This window comes from Borostomias antarcticus (genome assembly GCF_949987555.1).
Source record: "Borostomias antarcticus genome assembly, chromosome: 3".
Lineage (NCBI taxonomy): Eukaryota > Metazoa > Chordata > Actinopteri > Stomiiformes > Stomiidae > Borostomias > Borostomias antarcticus.
The window spans coordinates 34,196,101-34,212,401 of NC_140236.1; the positions used below are offsets into that span (position 1 = coordinate 34,196,101).

The 16,301-nt window shown below is 48.6% G+C and overlaps 1 protein-coding gene across 3 annotated transcripts; it reads left to right on the top strand.

Annotated features, from left to right (window-relative positions):
• The first annotated feature begins 3,081 nt into the window (after positions 1–3,081).
• On the top strand, positions 3,082–10,682 carry misp (mitotic spindle positioning). 3 transcript variants are annotated; one of them, XM_084435880.1, is made up of 5 exons: positions 3,082–3,132; positions 6,084–8,541; positions 9,346–9,581; positions 9,757–9,795; positions 9,908–10,682. In XM_084435880.1, exons 1-5 carry the CDS (start codon positions 3,121–3,123, stop codon positions 10,010–10,012), a joined length of 2,850 nt encoding a protein of 949 aa, XP_084292006.1. In that variant the 5' UTR covers positions 3,082–3,120; the 3' UTR covers positions 10,013–10,682. The 3 variants fall into 3 exon arrangements, with proteins under 3 accessions (XP_084292006.1, XP_084292008.1, XP_084292007.1); XM_084435882.1 differs by lacking the exon at positions 3,082–3,132 and adding an exon at positions 3,782–3,881; XM_084435881.1 differs by lacking the exon at positions 3,082–3,132 and adding an exon at positions 3,923–4,077.
• The last annotated feature ends 5,619 nt before the right edge of the window (positions 10,683–16,301 follow it).

A 16,301-nucleotide genomic window follows, 5' to 3' on the forward strand; every position in this document is an offset into this window, starting at 1 on the left:
TAGATTCGTAGGTATTCCTCTGTCCCTGTGTATGTATGCTCTCATCTTGGTAGCAGTGAGCAGTCACTGCCAGTCTCATAGCTGTCTTAGTTGTGAAGGTCTGCTTTCTTACAAACTGGAAAGGGTTTGAAATGAGAACAATAAAATGTGTGGTCAGTGGAAGGCCTCCCGGTGTGTTCCTGTCTGCTTTCTCTCCTCCTTTTGGAAAATGCTGGTTAGCGGCTAAGAGCAGAAGCACAGAGGAGTGTGTCTGTGGGTCTATACAGTATGCATACAGTACATGCAAATATTTGTCAACATTGTGTGTGTGTGTGTGTGTGTGTGTGTGTGTGTGTAGCGGATTCAAATAATGCATTTCAAAACGTGTCTGTGAGAAGAGAGTGCGACCCAGCATTGTGTGTTTGTACACAACCATCGTTTGTGTTTATCTCTCAGTCCGGGTCAGTAATGATGCTCACATGGCCGGTGGACAGGGTCCCAGTACCAGCCACAAAGCTGTTTTCACAGAGCTAATCTAGGACCTGCTCACCTATTGTGGAGGCCAACAGTGTGTGTTTGTGTGTGTGTGTTCAGGGGGGTATGCTCGGCTTTTGTTCGCGGCTTTCTAGTGGTCAGCAGCATTCCACAGCGTGATTCTCCTGCTCTCAGCAACACTAGCCTGACAAAAAACAGCCAGCTCACACCACCCAGAGGCCTTTGTCTCCTGAAGCCCCCCACACACACACACACACACACACACACACACACCTCCACCCCATCATCACACACCTCTATACGACCAGCTTTGATTGACAGCAATGGTGGTGGGTGGAGTGGAGAGAGGAGGGGCCAACTGACGTAATGAAGGGGTAAAGGGGTGTGTTGATGGTGGGGGGGAGGGGGAGGAAGGGGGTCTTTTGGGGGTTCTAATACTGTCAGAGCCCTGGCGCCCAGTCCGAGGCCTGTGGTACTGTGGCAGTGGAGGGGGCAGAGAGGTGTGGCGCTGGGAGATGGAGATGGAACACAGAACATCTGAAAGAGTGAAACATCGATGCCTTAAGAGATCTGGGATTTGGAGGTGAGTTCAAGGTGTTGTTTTATATCTATAGTGTGTATAGATTCAATAAGAAACCTGGAGGTGAGTTCAAGGTGTTGTTTTATATCTATAGTGTGTATAGATTCAATAAGAGACCTGGAGGTGAGTTCAAGGTGTTGTTTTATATCTATAGTGTGTATAGATTCAATAAGAAGAAACCTGGAGGTGAGTTCAAGGTGTTGTTTTATATCTATAGTGTGTATAGATTCAATAAGAAACCTGGAGGTGAGTTCAAGGTGTTGTTTTATATCTATAGTGTGTATAGATTCAATAAGAAACCTGGAGGTGAGTTCAAGGTGTTGTTTTATATCTGTTAAACAGGAGAAGGCGGCCCAGCGTACTGCTCACGCTGTCCTGTTCAGAGGGCATCTTTGTTTTAGAAGGTGACTGTACTACAACTACAACCGTGACCTTTTGCATAGCAAGAAGAAAACTTGTTGACCTCTCTCTCATTCCCTCTCCCTCCTTCCAGAATGAACTCACCTGGACTGAGTTGAACTTGATTGCACCTAGCCTTACATCAGTTAAACCAGTGGCTTACTGGCGAACACATTTACAAGCGCTGTGCAACACACACACACACACACACTGAAGATGTTTAAATACACTCCTCCCTGGCAGGCGCTGTGTAACAGCATGGAACATGATATTAAGGTAAGACAAATACTGTACACACACACAAACGTGGCTTGTTGACGATGCACATCATAGTTACCTTACCCCCTCCAAAACTGTTCAATTCAATGAACAATTATTAGATTATCGGATCTGCATTGTTGATTTAACTGTTTAGACCTTGTCACTGCAGAAGCTCATTTTTAAGCATACCTAGGAAATATCTGCAATGGTGAAATGATTTATAGGCACTGTGTATTTAAAGCTTTTGCAGAAGTTTTGTTTGGGGACATGTGTGTGATAGAACAATGAAGGTGGTCAACTGTGGTGAAACTAGTGTAGGCTACTACACTGGGTAACCCAGTAGTGTATGCTATTAATAAGGATATTGATTGATGCTAACCGTAACCCTGTAGTGTAGGCTACTAATAACGATATTGATCACAGAAATGTTATCTCTGATCTGCTAATTACAATTCACGGTGAAGTCATTACAAGCAATTTCATCTCAACAAAGGATTGCAAGGTTCCTGACATGTTGATGTTCTTGTGGTGATCTTCCAGGTGGTGGCTCTGCACACAACTCAACTCTGACATGTGCAGAGAGCCGCCACTAGAGGGCGGTAATGGTTCTTTTCATATGGATTTCCAGAATGATGCCGTCATTGGGTAGTGACTGTTGAGCAGTCCCTCCGTAACATTGGTTCAATTGAGCTAAGCTAAGGATTTAAAATACTATTTGATCCAGGTGTGAAGTGAGGCTAAGGATTTAAAATACTATTTGATCCAGGTGTGAAGTGAGGCTAAGGATTTCAAATACTATTTGATCCAGGTCTGAAGAGAGGCTAAGGTTAGGCTATCAACATTAACATCCACATCTCTCAAAATTGAAAGCCTGGTTCATTGGAAACTGTCATGATAGTGTACTATTAGTCTGTCATGGTCTCCTTGAGAGCAGCAGTCAAGTGTTTCGAAGGCGATGAGTTTGACTAATCTGAGTAATAACTCTAGGCCGATGACCAAACTGGACTGAATACTTCTTCTTGGTGAACTTTGACCCCAAAGGAAAATGGTTGAATGGCTAAGACTATGCCAAGAAAGTTCCTGGCATACTATAAAATGGCTGAAACATAAAATATGAATTCCTGGATACAGACGAGACATTTCTCTCACATTTCGAGGCGCTGGGATGTTTCCATAAAGACCAGTACATTTTTTCTCAAAACGAAATCTACCATTTCAATGCACAGTGGAATCAATGTCAGTGCATATTTCATTTTAATATGGTGTCCCATAGGTCAGGGGTGTGGCTCATATTGGCTGAACTTTGTCTGTACTGTAACATGAGCGTGCTCATGAGACACATTGATAGAGGTAGAGCGGGAGAGACAGACCACAAGCCAGACGGACACACTTACAGCAGTAGCCCTATGCCAGTTAAGGTAGGATTCACTATCTAATTTTCATACAATGGACAGGTTTTGGGGTTAGGGTTAGTTTAATATGTTTACACAAATCTTTGACTCCTTCTAATGTAGAAAAGGCACTTGGGTGTACTATTTGACTGGTCAATGAACAGGTGTGTTGATTATGAAAAGAGTTAAAAAGGGAGTTGGGGAAAAATGTTTCTTATTTTCACAACTTTACCAGGTGTATTATATTCCTATAGTCCACCATCTCCATTTGTATTTAAGAAGGGCAAAAATAAGGAATTAAAACCATTTTCATCTTGAAGGGTCCAAAGGTTAATAGAGGAGGTTGTTTCATGTGATGTCCTATTCTTGCCAATATCTATCTGAAGTGTCCTATACAACTACACCTTAACCCTGGGTCCCTGCTTTCCACAATATAGTCTTATGTGACTTCTACACTGTATGTGCTGTGTTGGTATCTGCCTGCACATGCACAGACGCACTAGTGAGGTTATGCGCTGGCGGAGGGAGTGAAGTCTCTATCGCCTGCTCCCACCTCCTCTCGCCCCTCGGCCGCCGAGCAAAGGGCAGAGCAGCAGGTTCCAGGAAGCGGCGCTGAAATGAGCTTATCAAGCGAACACAGACCGCTGTTACACAAGAGGTGTACATCGATTAACTCTTATGACAGTACGCAACTCGCTGACAACTATGGAATGGATTCTCTTTTAAGAGCATCATACTTTTCCGGCTCTGGCTGTAAGAGGCTGTTTTTTTAACAGGTGTGTGTTTACTGAATGGCAGCGTGGGCTAAACGGTTTTTGTTCTGACTGAAGTACTTGCACTTGATTCTGGCTGCCCAGCACCTCCGCATGGTTTGCGTTTAGGGGACGATTTGAGTCTGGTCAGTCCACAGAGTGTAAAAACAGGAAAGAAGTCAAATTGAATCAGGATAGTTCACCTTGAGGACACAGGCAGGTCAGTTGATGTTGTTTTGTACTTTGTGCAAAGGGAATCAGGATTGTTCTGTCCATGCATATGAGGGCATTCTGCCTGAATCAGAGCTTTTCCAGGGTTGATTAGTGGCCAGAAAACCTCTTTACTCAGTTTGTGCTTATATAGCAGTGTCCGAGTATTTACAAAGCCAGTGAGTGCCCCATCATATGAAACTAAGAATTTGCTAGTCATCAGTGAATAAATATAGGCAAACATTACATTTTTTATTAATCTTGTATAATATATGAAGAAAAAACATTAATTCATCAACAATATAGCGGAACCTGTTCTCCAAGACAAATGTCATTTTATCCTAGAAAATGTGAACACAGCCTATATCTCGCTTCTTTTTTTTTTTAACACATAACCTCTTTTTTAACGCTTTGCCTATATATTTTTTAACACAGTCTTTATCTTTAACACTTTGCTTATATATTTTTAACATCCTACAGCGTTAGGCCTCTTTTTGGTAAATGGACTGCACTTATATAGCGCTTTCATCCAAAGCACTTTATAATGGCCTCATTCACCCATCCACACACATTCACACACCAATGGCAGCAGCTGCCATGCAAGGTGCTAGCCTGCTCATTGGGAGAGCAATTTAGGGTTCAGTGTCTTTCCCAAGGACACTTTGACATGTGGACAGGAGGAGCCAGCATTCGAACTGCTGACCCTGCGGTCATTGGACGACCTGCTCTACCTCCTGAGTCACAGCCGCCCCTCAAACACACAGCCTATATCTTTTTGTTCTTCCTTTGTTAACTACTGTGGCTGTACCATCTACAGTTGATGCTTCTGTTTGAGCAGATTAACCAGTTTAGGTAGATTTTTCAATGACTTGCAGAATCTGATGACGTTTGAGTCCCTATATCATGGCAATAGACCTCCTACTTCCTGATCAAGCTGAACTTCCAGAACAAGCTAAACAAATCCAACTTGTCCAGTGCCCATGTCATTGCTGTACTTTGGTTAGGGTTATGTCAAGGCTTGGGTGCGTTTAGCAGAGAGGTTGGACCAAAAATGCAGATGGAGACGGGCAAAGCAAGTGCAGTGAGGTTTAATCATGGGGACTGGGTCACTAGGACTAGGCCAGGAGCTGGGGACTGGGTCACTAGGACTAGGCCAGGAGCTGGGGACTGGGTCACTAGGACTAGGCCAGGAGCTGGGGACTGGGATCAGAGGGGGACCAGAAGGGACTAGGGAGGAGGACACACGATAAAAGAACAACAACGACCAACATAACATGCTGGGGACAGGACGGGGTGTGACAGGAATGGAAACGGACAACAGTCACGATGTCACAGAACAGGGCGGGACAAGGAAGTCCTGGGCCAGTGTGTCCGAAGGGGCGAATATTAACTTCCAATTGACATTTTTAAATGGTTCCTCTTTTCCGGGGTCTAGCTCCCTCACATCTTCATCTTTGTGATGATTCTACATACTGTAGATTGCATTGCTCTATATTTGTCTCCCCTCCGATCTTCAAATCCCAGCAATGATATGGAGTTTATTATAAACCTTCTTTTGCTGTCAGCCAGGTTTATTGCAAGGGTCATAAAGTTTAGTCTCAAGTCTCATGGGAGAGTTAGATTTAGGCACTGATTTTCAGCTATAAACATTGTTGACAAATGATGTCATTTGGAAGCATTTCTCACACCACCTAACCAAAGTCAAAGTCCTCATTTCAGATTTCCTGTAAAAGATAAGATAAAACCACGTAAAGTATTTGAATTCTGTGGATGTCTGCATATAGCTCCTACTGTAATTCTCCATGTACCTGTTCTAGTACTTTAAATACCCCTCCTCTGTTATTGTTCAATAGTTTGAAATACCCTGTAATGTACAGTACAATGTGAGCAGTAAATATTTAGTTGTTAATCTTAAGAAACCATTAGCATAAGTGGCCATCAGTCTTTCAATCGTGTATATATATCATTATTTCTTTACTAATGTTGCTATCTCCTATTTTTGTTTCTTGGTAACAGAGGCTCTCAATTTCTCCGTCTGAAGATTCAGATGTGCTGACCCAGGTGTTCCGCTCTCACCAGCTCTCTGCCCCAGAAATCTCCCAGCAGTCTGCGCGGGAAGCCGCCACACCCCACACGTCCATGGAGAGCACGCCCAGAAGGTGGGTGATCCAGCCCTTATCACAGAGACTGGAACCCACAGACCTCCGCACCATGCTCAGCCCTGCTGCCAGCGATCCCCACAAACTGGACCACGCCTGGAGTTACAGCAAGAGCTCCGACTCTACCGCCTTCAGCTTTGATAGCATCTCCATCTCCCGCCTCCAGCCCTCGGTCGTCTTCTCCCCTCAGCACAAGGAGGAGTCTGGGGATGTGGTGGTGCAGGCCAAACAGGTGACCGTTTCAGAGGAGGGGCGTGGCACCGATGAAGACTGGGAGCCCAGTAGCCCCGGGAGTCCTACCAGCAGCGCAGGTTCCCACTGTGGCTTCTACTCGTTTGTGGACGACCCTACGAGCCCAGAGGCGGAGCTGAACGAAGCCTGGATGGTTTCTCCGGAGAGGAAGGCGAAGCTGGCCTCTCTGAGGGAGGAAGACGCCTTCAAACTGCAGACCTACTCTACAGGGAGGAAGCCAGAGAGTCTCTTCCAGGAGAGTGACGATGACTCTCGCTACCAGGTGGACGAGAACGGGGCCCAATCTGTGGAACAGTGCGAGGAGAGGCAGCTGAGGAAGGAAATCATACTCGGCCAAGCCCCCAAGCAGAACGACAAAAACAGGAAGCAGTGGAGTGCGCTGGAAAGCCTAGATCTCAGCAACTCCCCCAACAAGCTAGTCGACGGTTTTAGTATATGCTACAAGCCCAGCAGCACCAAAACCCAGGCTACACCGACGGCCGAGCCGGGCACCATTGACGACAAGCAGATCGACTTTAGTTCAGCGCGGGAGCAATTTCTGAAAATGGAACAAGCGGGAGTCAATACCCCAGTGCATCGTCCCAGCTCTCCAAAACTGCTAAGAAAGTTGCATTTAGAAGACACTCAAGTATCGTCAACCACGACGAAGAAAGATAAACATTCTTTGGAACGTCTGAGTCAGAGCCCGACCTCATTAAAGCAGGAAGAGAACGAGAGGTCTCTCACAGGCAGAAAGGTGACAGTATACGGCACAGACGAGAAGGTGATCAAGAGACAGAGCAGCGCCTTTGACGTTCTGGACTCAGGATTAGGGGATCTGCTGGTAGATACAAGTGGTGGCTATGGAAATGATAGTGTTCTATCCAATGAGAACATTATGTCAGAAAGCAGTGATGCCCGATCGACAAGTGGATACGACGAGACACCAATCGAGCGGGAGATTCGCATCACTCAGGAAAGAGAGGAGAGTCTCCGTCGATCGCGGGGCATCACACACGGCAACGTCAGGGGAGAGATGGTGGAGATCAAGACCAATCTGCTCTCTCAGTCCACGCCACCCGTAACGCCCGTCAAAGCCAAGAACAGGGTGAGCTTCCTCATCCAGAGGAAGATTGAGAAGGACAACAGGAGGGAAGAGGACCTGCTGAGCCAGGGTAAAGCGGCAGGCTTGTACGCCCGTGGGACTTTCCAGGAGCTTGAGGACAGGAAGAGGATCTTTGAGCAAGCAGACAAGTGGGAAACGGAGGAAGACAAGACGACGACGGCGGATAAGACGCTGAAGGAAAGGTTGGGGTCTGGGGTTGGAGGGGGGAGTGGGAGCTCAGAGTTCCCTTCTCCCTGCTGCCCTCATAGGCACCCAGAGGAGACAGAGTTGTACCTGATCCAGAAGAGTTCCAGCCCAATCTCTAGTACACCCTGTGGCCCAGGGGACCAAGACCTCAACAAAGCACTGCCAAGCCTTTCTCCTGAGGAGAGAGTTAAGTTGAAGGACAATGAATCTGTTATATTGAATAAACCTCTGGTCACTGTGGTGGACAGGGCGACGAGCACAAGTGAAATAACCAATGGCTCACCAACATCATCGGAGGGGACGGAGTCAATTCAAACTAGAGGTTCTTCAAGGAAGGTAGCCTCTTCTTCGTGGTCCTCTTTCTTCTCCTCTCCATCCTCCCCTATTCCGACTGATTCTGCACTTCTGACATCTCAGCCAGGTGGCAAAGCTTTTGAGCCCAGGAGGAGTTATCTGGATTCCAGTGGTCTGCAACCTCTGAGATCATGTGAGACTCCAGGTGTCATCCAGAGAGAAATACAGCAGGATCTGAAACGGGAGCAGGAACTTCAGGAACAACGGGAATCTAGAGCCCGTTTATCTCCTCTGGAGGGAAGCTTGGACAGCTTTGGACGAGATGTTACAGACGCATCTCAACTACAAAGTTTCTCGAGGTCCTTGGTGGAACAGGAAGAATCCGTCTACCCTGAAAGCCCCGGACTTCCTGTAGAGCAGACAAACAAGATGGTGGGCAATCAGCATTACTCCTCAATCACTCTTGCATCAAAGTTTGGTAAGTCTACACAATCACAGGTTGGTACTAATAGAAGATGCCAATATATAAATGCTTTTTTTTGCTTGAATTAACAATTAGCCTACATATGGGCATTGAAGCCCATTCTTTTCTGTTGGTACATTAAATATTTTGGATGCCTTATGTGTTATTAGTACTTTTCTCTCGCATAGCCAGACCCAGAACTATCTCCACATTTCTTTTACACTGTGCCAGCATAGGTCTCTCCACACTTCCTTTATTATTTCCAGCGCTGGAGAAAGGTCTGGCTGCACTCAGTACCATTCGGAGATATGGGGGGAAAAACGCTGTATTTCTTTAAATCAATCACAATCGTCTTCCGGGCGGGAAAATCTTCTATCACCCCTGATTGGGCAGTGATAAACTAATGACAAGGCTTATCCCCAAAACGTACATCCAGTGTGTCAGACTGAGTATCAAAACTTTGTATCTGAACTGTCATCAAGTTATGGGCTGAGCAACTATAATAAACATTATTTGTATAGAAAAACTGGTGGTGTTGGCGAGCATTTAAAAAAAACATGACCAAGGTCAAATACACATACTGTCTGTAACCTGGGTGCGCTTTATACATTTTACCAGTTCATAATAATTTCAATGGAATAAACCCAAATCTCCACCCTGCACTAGTTAAAGTGATACTGTAACTATTAAATTATAGTTCTTGTTACACTTAAACTAAATTACTAACACAAATATCATATATAACACAATCAGCCTTCATGTATGCATTGACTCACTTATCTAACCCTCATCCCAGTTGTCTTTCTTTCTTCTTTTCAGATAAAACCAACATGTCCCCCGTTTCGTCCTTCTCTCGTCCGCCTGGACGCCTGCCCTGCTTGTCCATGGTGACCGCCCAGCCGTGGGCCTCCCCGCGGCCCACCTCACCTGTGGTGAGCAGGGCTGTTGGTCAGGGGGCGGAGGTCGGCGGCACCCCGACACAGAAGGGCTTGACCGAGACTCTGCTGGACGACTTTGAGGAGAGGAGAATTAAACTCAAGCGAGAAGAGGGTTCAGTAAGTTTACACTTAGAGAGATGTATTACCTATGCTAAACACCCATACAACATCATCTAAAATCTAAATTGTACAGTGAGTTAACCTGACTGTAACAATTCATTAGTTATCACGGGTATTGAATAAGAACAGTGTCAATTAAAAACCTGACTGCATGTTTTTCTCTTTATTCTAGTATGCTGGAATTCAGCCTATTGATGATGTGAACAGTGAGGTACGTGCTAGTTCTCTGTTTCTGACGTGTTAGACCTTTATACCATTTGTCATAGGGAGGAGACCTATTTATGATTTCAGATCTGACTGTTGTGTAATGTCCTTTATTGCAGGTGTTGGAGGCCACTCGTGTCACCAGGCACAAGAGCAAGTACGCTCTGCGCTGGGAGGCCGGTCTCTTAAACCCTGACCAGGCTCCCTCGACGGTCAGCAGCTAGGAAGGGCACAGGAGCAGTAGAAGCAACATGCACAAATCAACTATTGCTTCTTCTTAGCACATTTCAGTGTACTACCTTCAACTAAGGTTTTCAACTCTAGTTCTGGGGAGCAAACAGGACTCTAAAGCATTAGCCCCAAGTCCAACACTACCACTCCTCATTCTCACGACCAGAGTTGGTGAAGCCTTCTCAACAAACTCGTCCTCTTGTTGAACTAATAGGCCCCCTCTTAGATGAACCTCTCACTCCAACACCTGCCAACTGACTGCTCCCTGCTCACTAAAGAATACTAGTTCTGAAAAAGGTTTTTCTTTTCGGCGAAAAGGTGGACAAATGAAGTTGCTCGAACGAGAATTGTACAGTGAATGGTATTTAAGAGGAGTTCTGCACCTGCTTAGAATGCATATAGGCCTAATTTATAGGATGAAGCAGCAATGGTCAAATTGCTTGTTTTGTTTAGTCTGGTAGTCATTGCTTGGTAGCTTTGATCAGACCTCTCAGCCTGAGTGACTGCATAGGAGATATGAGAACTATTTTTGTCTTGTCAGTTGTGCTTTACAGAGAAAACATCGAACAAGTAAATATCACTAGACATCCAATGGAACATTCAAATTTCCGATGCTACAGTCTACGCACTTGAAATATTGTCTTAAAGAAATTTCTTACATTTGTCTGCTAAATAATTGATAAATATCTAATAAATGAGCATAATCTAATGTTTGTGTACTTCATTTAATGTGCATGAAAGCTGTGCAGATTTTGTGCATTGCAAAAAGTAAAACTAAACTGTTGTGGCCCATTTGAGTTGGTACTACAGTTTACAGGAAGTAACATAGAAGGGTACTCAGAGAGCGCAGACCTCTTCCCACAATGCATTTTGTCAGCATATAGCCCACAGTTGTTGAAGTGGAGAGGACTTTTCTAGTTTAGAGAAGGACATCTCTCGCAATATCAAAAACAAACACCAGATGGCACTGTGGTGCCTATTATAAAGGCGTATGCCCTATCTGGCCATGTTAGTGAAAGCGAAAAAGAATTTGTGGATCCCCTTAGTGATCCCCACAGTGATTCGGATCCGTTCCAAAATGTACTTGGTTCTTCCTTGGCCAATGCTACACCCCTCCACCGAGTTTCATGAACATTGGTCTGGTACTTTTTAAGTAATAATTTTAATATATATTTTAGGGCTTTTCAGCTTTTTAATGGGATAGGACAGTTGAGAGAGACAGGAAACATGGGAGAGAGAGAAAAGAGGACATGCGGCACAGGACCCGAGCCGAACCCAGGTCCGTCGCGCAAAGGACTAGCCTTCATACCCGGTGAGCTACCGGGGTACCCCGGTCTGGTACTTTTTAACGTAACAAAGGATGGAAATAACGAACGAACGAACACACTGCACCAAAACACTTCATCCTGGGCAGAGGTAATAGCAGGCTAGGGCAGAGGTAATACAGAGGTAATAACAGGCTAGGGCAGAGGTAATACAGAGGTAATAACAGGCTAGGGCAGAGGTAATACAGAGGTAATAACAGGCTAAGAGGTTATAGGCTCTCTCTGCAAGACGGGGAACCTGGATGAGTGAGACCGCTGTGTAGAGAGGGTGTGGGCAGGTGTGTAGGCTACTAACCACAGTAACCTGGGCCAGGTCGATGCCCTGATCTGCCGCCTGCTTGGCCAGGGGACTGGCGAACAGCGGGCGGGGCTGGGGCGTTCGTGGATGGCTGATGCTAGAATGGATCGCCTGGAGAGAGGAGGGGCGGGAACTTGTTTGGACATGACTGATCATAGCAGCTTCATTGCTAAAAGCATAAGAAATGTTAGCCGGAGTTAGCAGGACTCATGAACGCGAGCTCAGCGTCCCCGAGGCTCGTTCACAGCATGTTTCTCAAATGGGCTCGATACAGGTATTGGTGGACTCAAAAAAAAAAAAAAATTAATTAAAAGTTTATATTGATTAGATTGTTCTCTGATGCTGAATGATACCCAGAAAATGTTGGTTTTCCTTTTCTAGCCCTATCTATCATAATCCACAAACCATGGGAAATAAGGGTCTTGGGCCGCATGCCGTCACGTGACTTGCAATACCGAGCTTGGCCTGAAAGCCCATGGTGGCTTCAATGCGCCAAGCTGATCCTGGGGGCTGCGTGCTTTTTTTTACCAACTAACTTCTGCCATAACCACGCCCCCGCGAGTTTTCATTGGACAACCCTAACCCTAATCCTAACCCTAAGCCTATCCCTATCCCTAACCCTAACCCTAACCCTAACCCTAACCCTAACCCTAACCCTAACCCTAACCCTAAACCTAACCCTAAACCAATGAAAACTCGCGGGGGCGTGGTTATGGCAGAAGTTGGTTGGTAAAAAAAATCACGCGGCTGGAGCATAGGCTATATCGATGGTTACGTATTGTAACCCTAGTTCTATGAGTGGAGCGGAGCCCCACAGGGCTAGCTCCTATTGGCTAGCGAAACCCAGCTAGCTACATTGACTGAAGAAAAAAAACATACACGCACCTGTGTCCAACCAGGTCCGGTGCACCACTGTATAAGCGGGCTACGCCCGCACATCTGCTCCTAACCGAAATTTTCAGCGAGCAGACTGCGGGGTCAGCAAGTCTGTTCCCTGTGGGGCTCCGCTCCACTCATAGAACTAGGGTTACAATACGTAACCATCGTTCTATTTCGTGGAGCTCCGCCCCACAGGGCTAGCTCCTATTGGCATAAGCGGAGCTACACGACCGCACCATACACTCTTGCTGGCCCCAGTAAGGGAAACCAGTCAGGACACAAGCCAGGGCTCCAAGGCGAGACCATACTAACAGTTGATCCGACCCAAGCACTGGCCCCACCCCGCCACACTCAGTCTATCACAGCCGAGGGCAAGGAGAGGTACGTGGGGCGAGAGCTGGACCAAAGCGGTTACTCCGTAACAAGCCCGTCCCAGCCTCACACATAAACAGGAACGGAACGTCACTAGACGGGCCCGCTCCTACCTTAGCTGAACCGGTGAGACCTGAGTGAGTCACGTCTGCTTTCCTAGCAGGAAAAGACCCCGCGGCTCAAACCGGTTCTCCAGTAGCGGCGAGACCTGCCATGGTCAATTCTGACTCTTTCACAGAAGACCCGGCGACTCGAGCCGAACACCTACATGAAAAATCCTGTCTAACGCTGGCTCGCACCGGCGGCTGTGTTTAGCACAGATGACGCCACAGAGACAGAGGACATGGATAAAAGGTAATAACGGACAAAAGGAGACGGGGACGACCAAGTCGCCGCCGCACAGATGTCCTCCACTGACACACCATTGAACAGGGCAACTGACGTGGCCACACCCCTTGTGGAGTGTGCCCGAACAGCACCAGGCAGAGGACGACCCGCAGTCACGTAAGACTGGGCGATGCCCTCACAGATCCAATGGGAGAGACGCTGTTTCGACAACGGAGAACCCACCTTCCCTGGGCCGTGGCAAACCAACAACTGGGGGGTGGTGCGGACCGCAGCCGTGCGCTGGACGTAACACATCAACGCACGCACAGGACACAACAAATGCAGGCGGGCCTCTTCCTCGCTCGCATGAGGTGGAGGATAGAAGGCTCCCAGCTCCAAATCCCGTGCCCTATAGGCGCCCCGGACCACCTTCGGAACGAAAGATGGATCCGTGCGCAACACAGCTTTGCTCCCATCACCCGTGATGAGAAAAACTGTCAACGCCCTCAGATCACTGACCCGCTTGCCCGACGTCAGAGCAAGGAGCAGCGCGGTCTTAATCGACAGCCACTTGAGAGATATCCGCTCCATTGGTTCGAACGGCGCTTTACATAGCGCATCCAGAACCAAGAGCAAATCCCAAGGCGGCGCCGCAGCCTTACGCACAGGGCGAAGACGGCGCGTGCCGGCCAGGAAGCGTTTAACCAGGGGATGCCCGAAAACCGTAGTTTTGGCGAACCCCTCATGGCATGCGGAAATAGCACACGCATACACCTTGATAGTGGATGCTGCCAAACCGCCACCATGACCCATCAGGTGCTGAAGGAATTCCAAAATCGCCTCGACCGAGCATGACTCGGGAGCGAAGTCCCTTTCCTCACACCAACGCGCAAAAGCAGCCCATTTGCCAGAGTAAACCAAGGCAGTGGAAGCCGCGCGCGCGCTCTGAATTGTACAGATCACGGCCGGAGAGAGTCCCCTATCAGACAATCTCCGCCGTTCAAGAGCCAGGCCACCAGCGGCCGTCCCAAGACTGGAGGTGCGCAAATTGAGCCCTCCGCCTGGGACAGAGCGTTCGGCCAATGAGGGATGTGCCACGGTTCTACAGTAGTCATGGCCATCACTTCTGCATACCATCTCGCCCAGTGGCGGTCCGGCGCTATCAGTATCACTGATGCACCCTCTGACCGCACCCTGGCCAACAATGGTAAAATCAGCCCCATCGGCGGGAAAGCATACAGCAGCGCCCCCGGCCAGGGGGCATGCGCGAACGCATCCACGCCCAGCGGAGGCTGGTCCTGCTGTCTCAGAGAGAACCAGAGGGGACACTTCGCGTTCTCTCTCGAAGCAAAGAGATCCACCCCTGCTCTGCCGAACCGGGTCCAGAGCTGAGCCACTACCTGAGGATGTAGGCTCCACTCGTCCGGGTGAGGCCCGCCCCGAGACATCAGGTCCGCCCCGACGTTCAGACGGCCGGCAATGTGCCGCGCTGTCAGTGACCGGAGATTGACATGAGCCCATCGCCACAGCGTTACCGCCAGACGGTGAAGCGCTGGCGAGCGGACTCCCCCTTGTCGGTTGATGTAAGCTACTGTGGTCTGGTTGTCTGACCGCACCAGCACATCGCGCCCCTGTACCAGGTGTACAAAGTGGCGCAATGTCAGTAGCACCGTCTCCAACTCCAGGAGGTTGATGTGGCGCCGTTCTCCGACGGCCCACAAACCACCTACGGCCTGGGACAGACATGTACCACCCCAGCCGCTTAGAGACGCGTCTGTGAAGACAGCGACGTGAGCCGACACCCTGCCTATTGGAACACCGTGCGCTATTACGCGCCGGTCCCTCCAATAGTCGAGGTCCGCTGACAACGACCCCGGCATCCGCACAAGGCGCCGTCTGTGCCTCACAGGGTCCAGACGAAGCCGCGCGAACCATCTCTGCACGCACCTCATGTGAAGAAGGCCCAGTGACACTACCACATGGGCGGCTGCCATGAGACCCAGAAGGCGCATGATCGACAGAACCGCGATCTTTCGAGAAGGACGGCAAACACTGAGACTCTTCTCCAGTGTTTCCCTCCTTGAATCGGATAGCCGTGCTCTCATGGCGCTCGTGTCCAGATTGATACCTAGGTAAACAATCTGACGGGCCGGCCACAGAGCACTCTTCTCCCAGTTGATTGCAAACCCCAGGTCGGTGAGATGCCGCACCACCGTGGCGGTATGCATCAGAGCCAACAAAGGCGACGGAGCCAGTACCAGCAGGTCGTCCAGGTACGCCAGGATCCTGATGCCCTGCCGGCGCAGTGGCCTCAACGCCGCCTCCACACAATTGGAGAAGGTTCTGGGGGCGAGCGCATATCCAAACGGGAGTCTGGTATATTCGTACGCCACACCCAGGTAGGCGAAACGCAAAAACTTCCGATGCCGATGAGCTATCGGTATGTGGAAGTAAGCGTCCTTGAGGTCTATGCTGGTGCAAAAATCGCCGGGAAGGAATGCCTCCAGCATTTGTCGCACCGTAAGCATATGGAACTTCAGATTCGCCACCGTTTTGTTGAAAAGGCGGAGGTCCAAAATTGGCCTCACGCCCCCCGTCTTCTTTGGCACGAGGAAGTAGCGGGAATAAAATCCCTCGTCCCTCTGGCCTGACGGGACCACAGTTACCGCTCCCTTCGCCATCAGTTCTGCAATCTCTGCTGACAGAGCGGCAGCCTGAGCGGGACGCGGTATCACTGTCTCCACTACGCCCATGAAGGGCGGTGGGGGGCAACAAAACTGAATGAGATACCCTTCCCGTAGAACACGCTGCAACCAGCTGTCCAGGAGACATCTCTCCTGCCAGACTGTGAAGCGGTTGGAAAGAGGTTGTGCCGGAGATCGCGGGAACAGATCGAGGAACCTGCCATAGTTCAATTTGGCCCTGACCGCCACCGGACAGCTGAGAAACTCTGCTGTCCTGGCCCAAGGCGGGCCACCCTCGAAAGGGAGATGAAAAATCCCCATTGGGAGTTCCATGTCCCTGAACAGCGCGAGAATGAATGGCATTCCTGTCAAGAAGCACTTCATTCACAAAAAGAGG

Coding starts and splice junctions, on each gene's coding strand:
- misp (XM_084435880.1), top strand. Junction 9,582..9,756: donor TCAAGCGAGAAGAGGGTTCA/GTAAGTTTACAC, acceptor TCTTTATTCTAG/TATGCTGGAATTCAGCCTAT. Junction 9,796..9,907: donor TTGATGATGTGAACAGTGAG/GTACGTGCTAGT, acceptor CCTTTATTGCAG/GTGTTGGAGGCCACTCGTGT.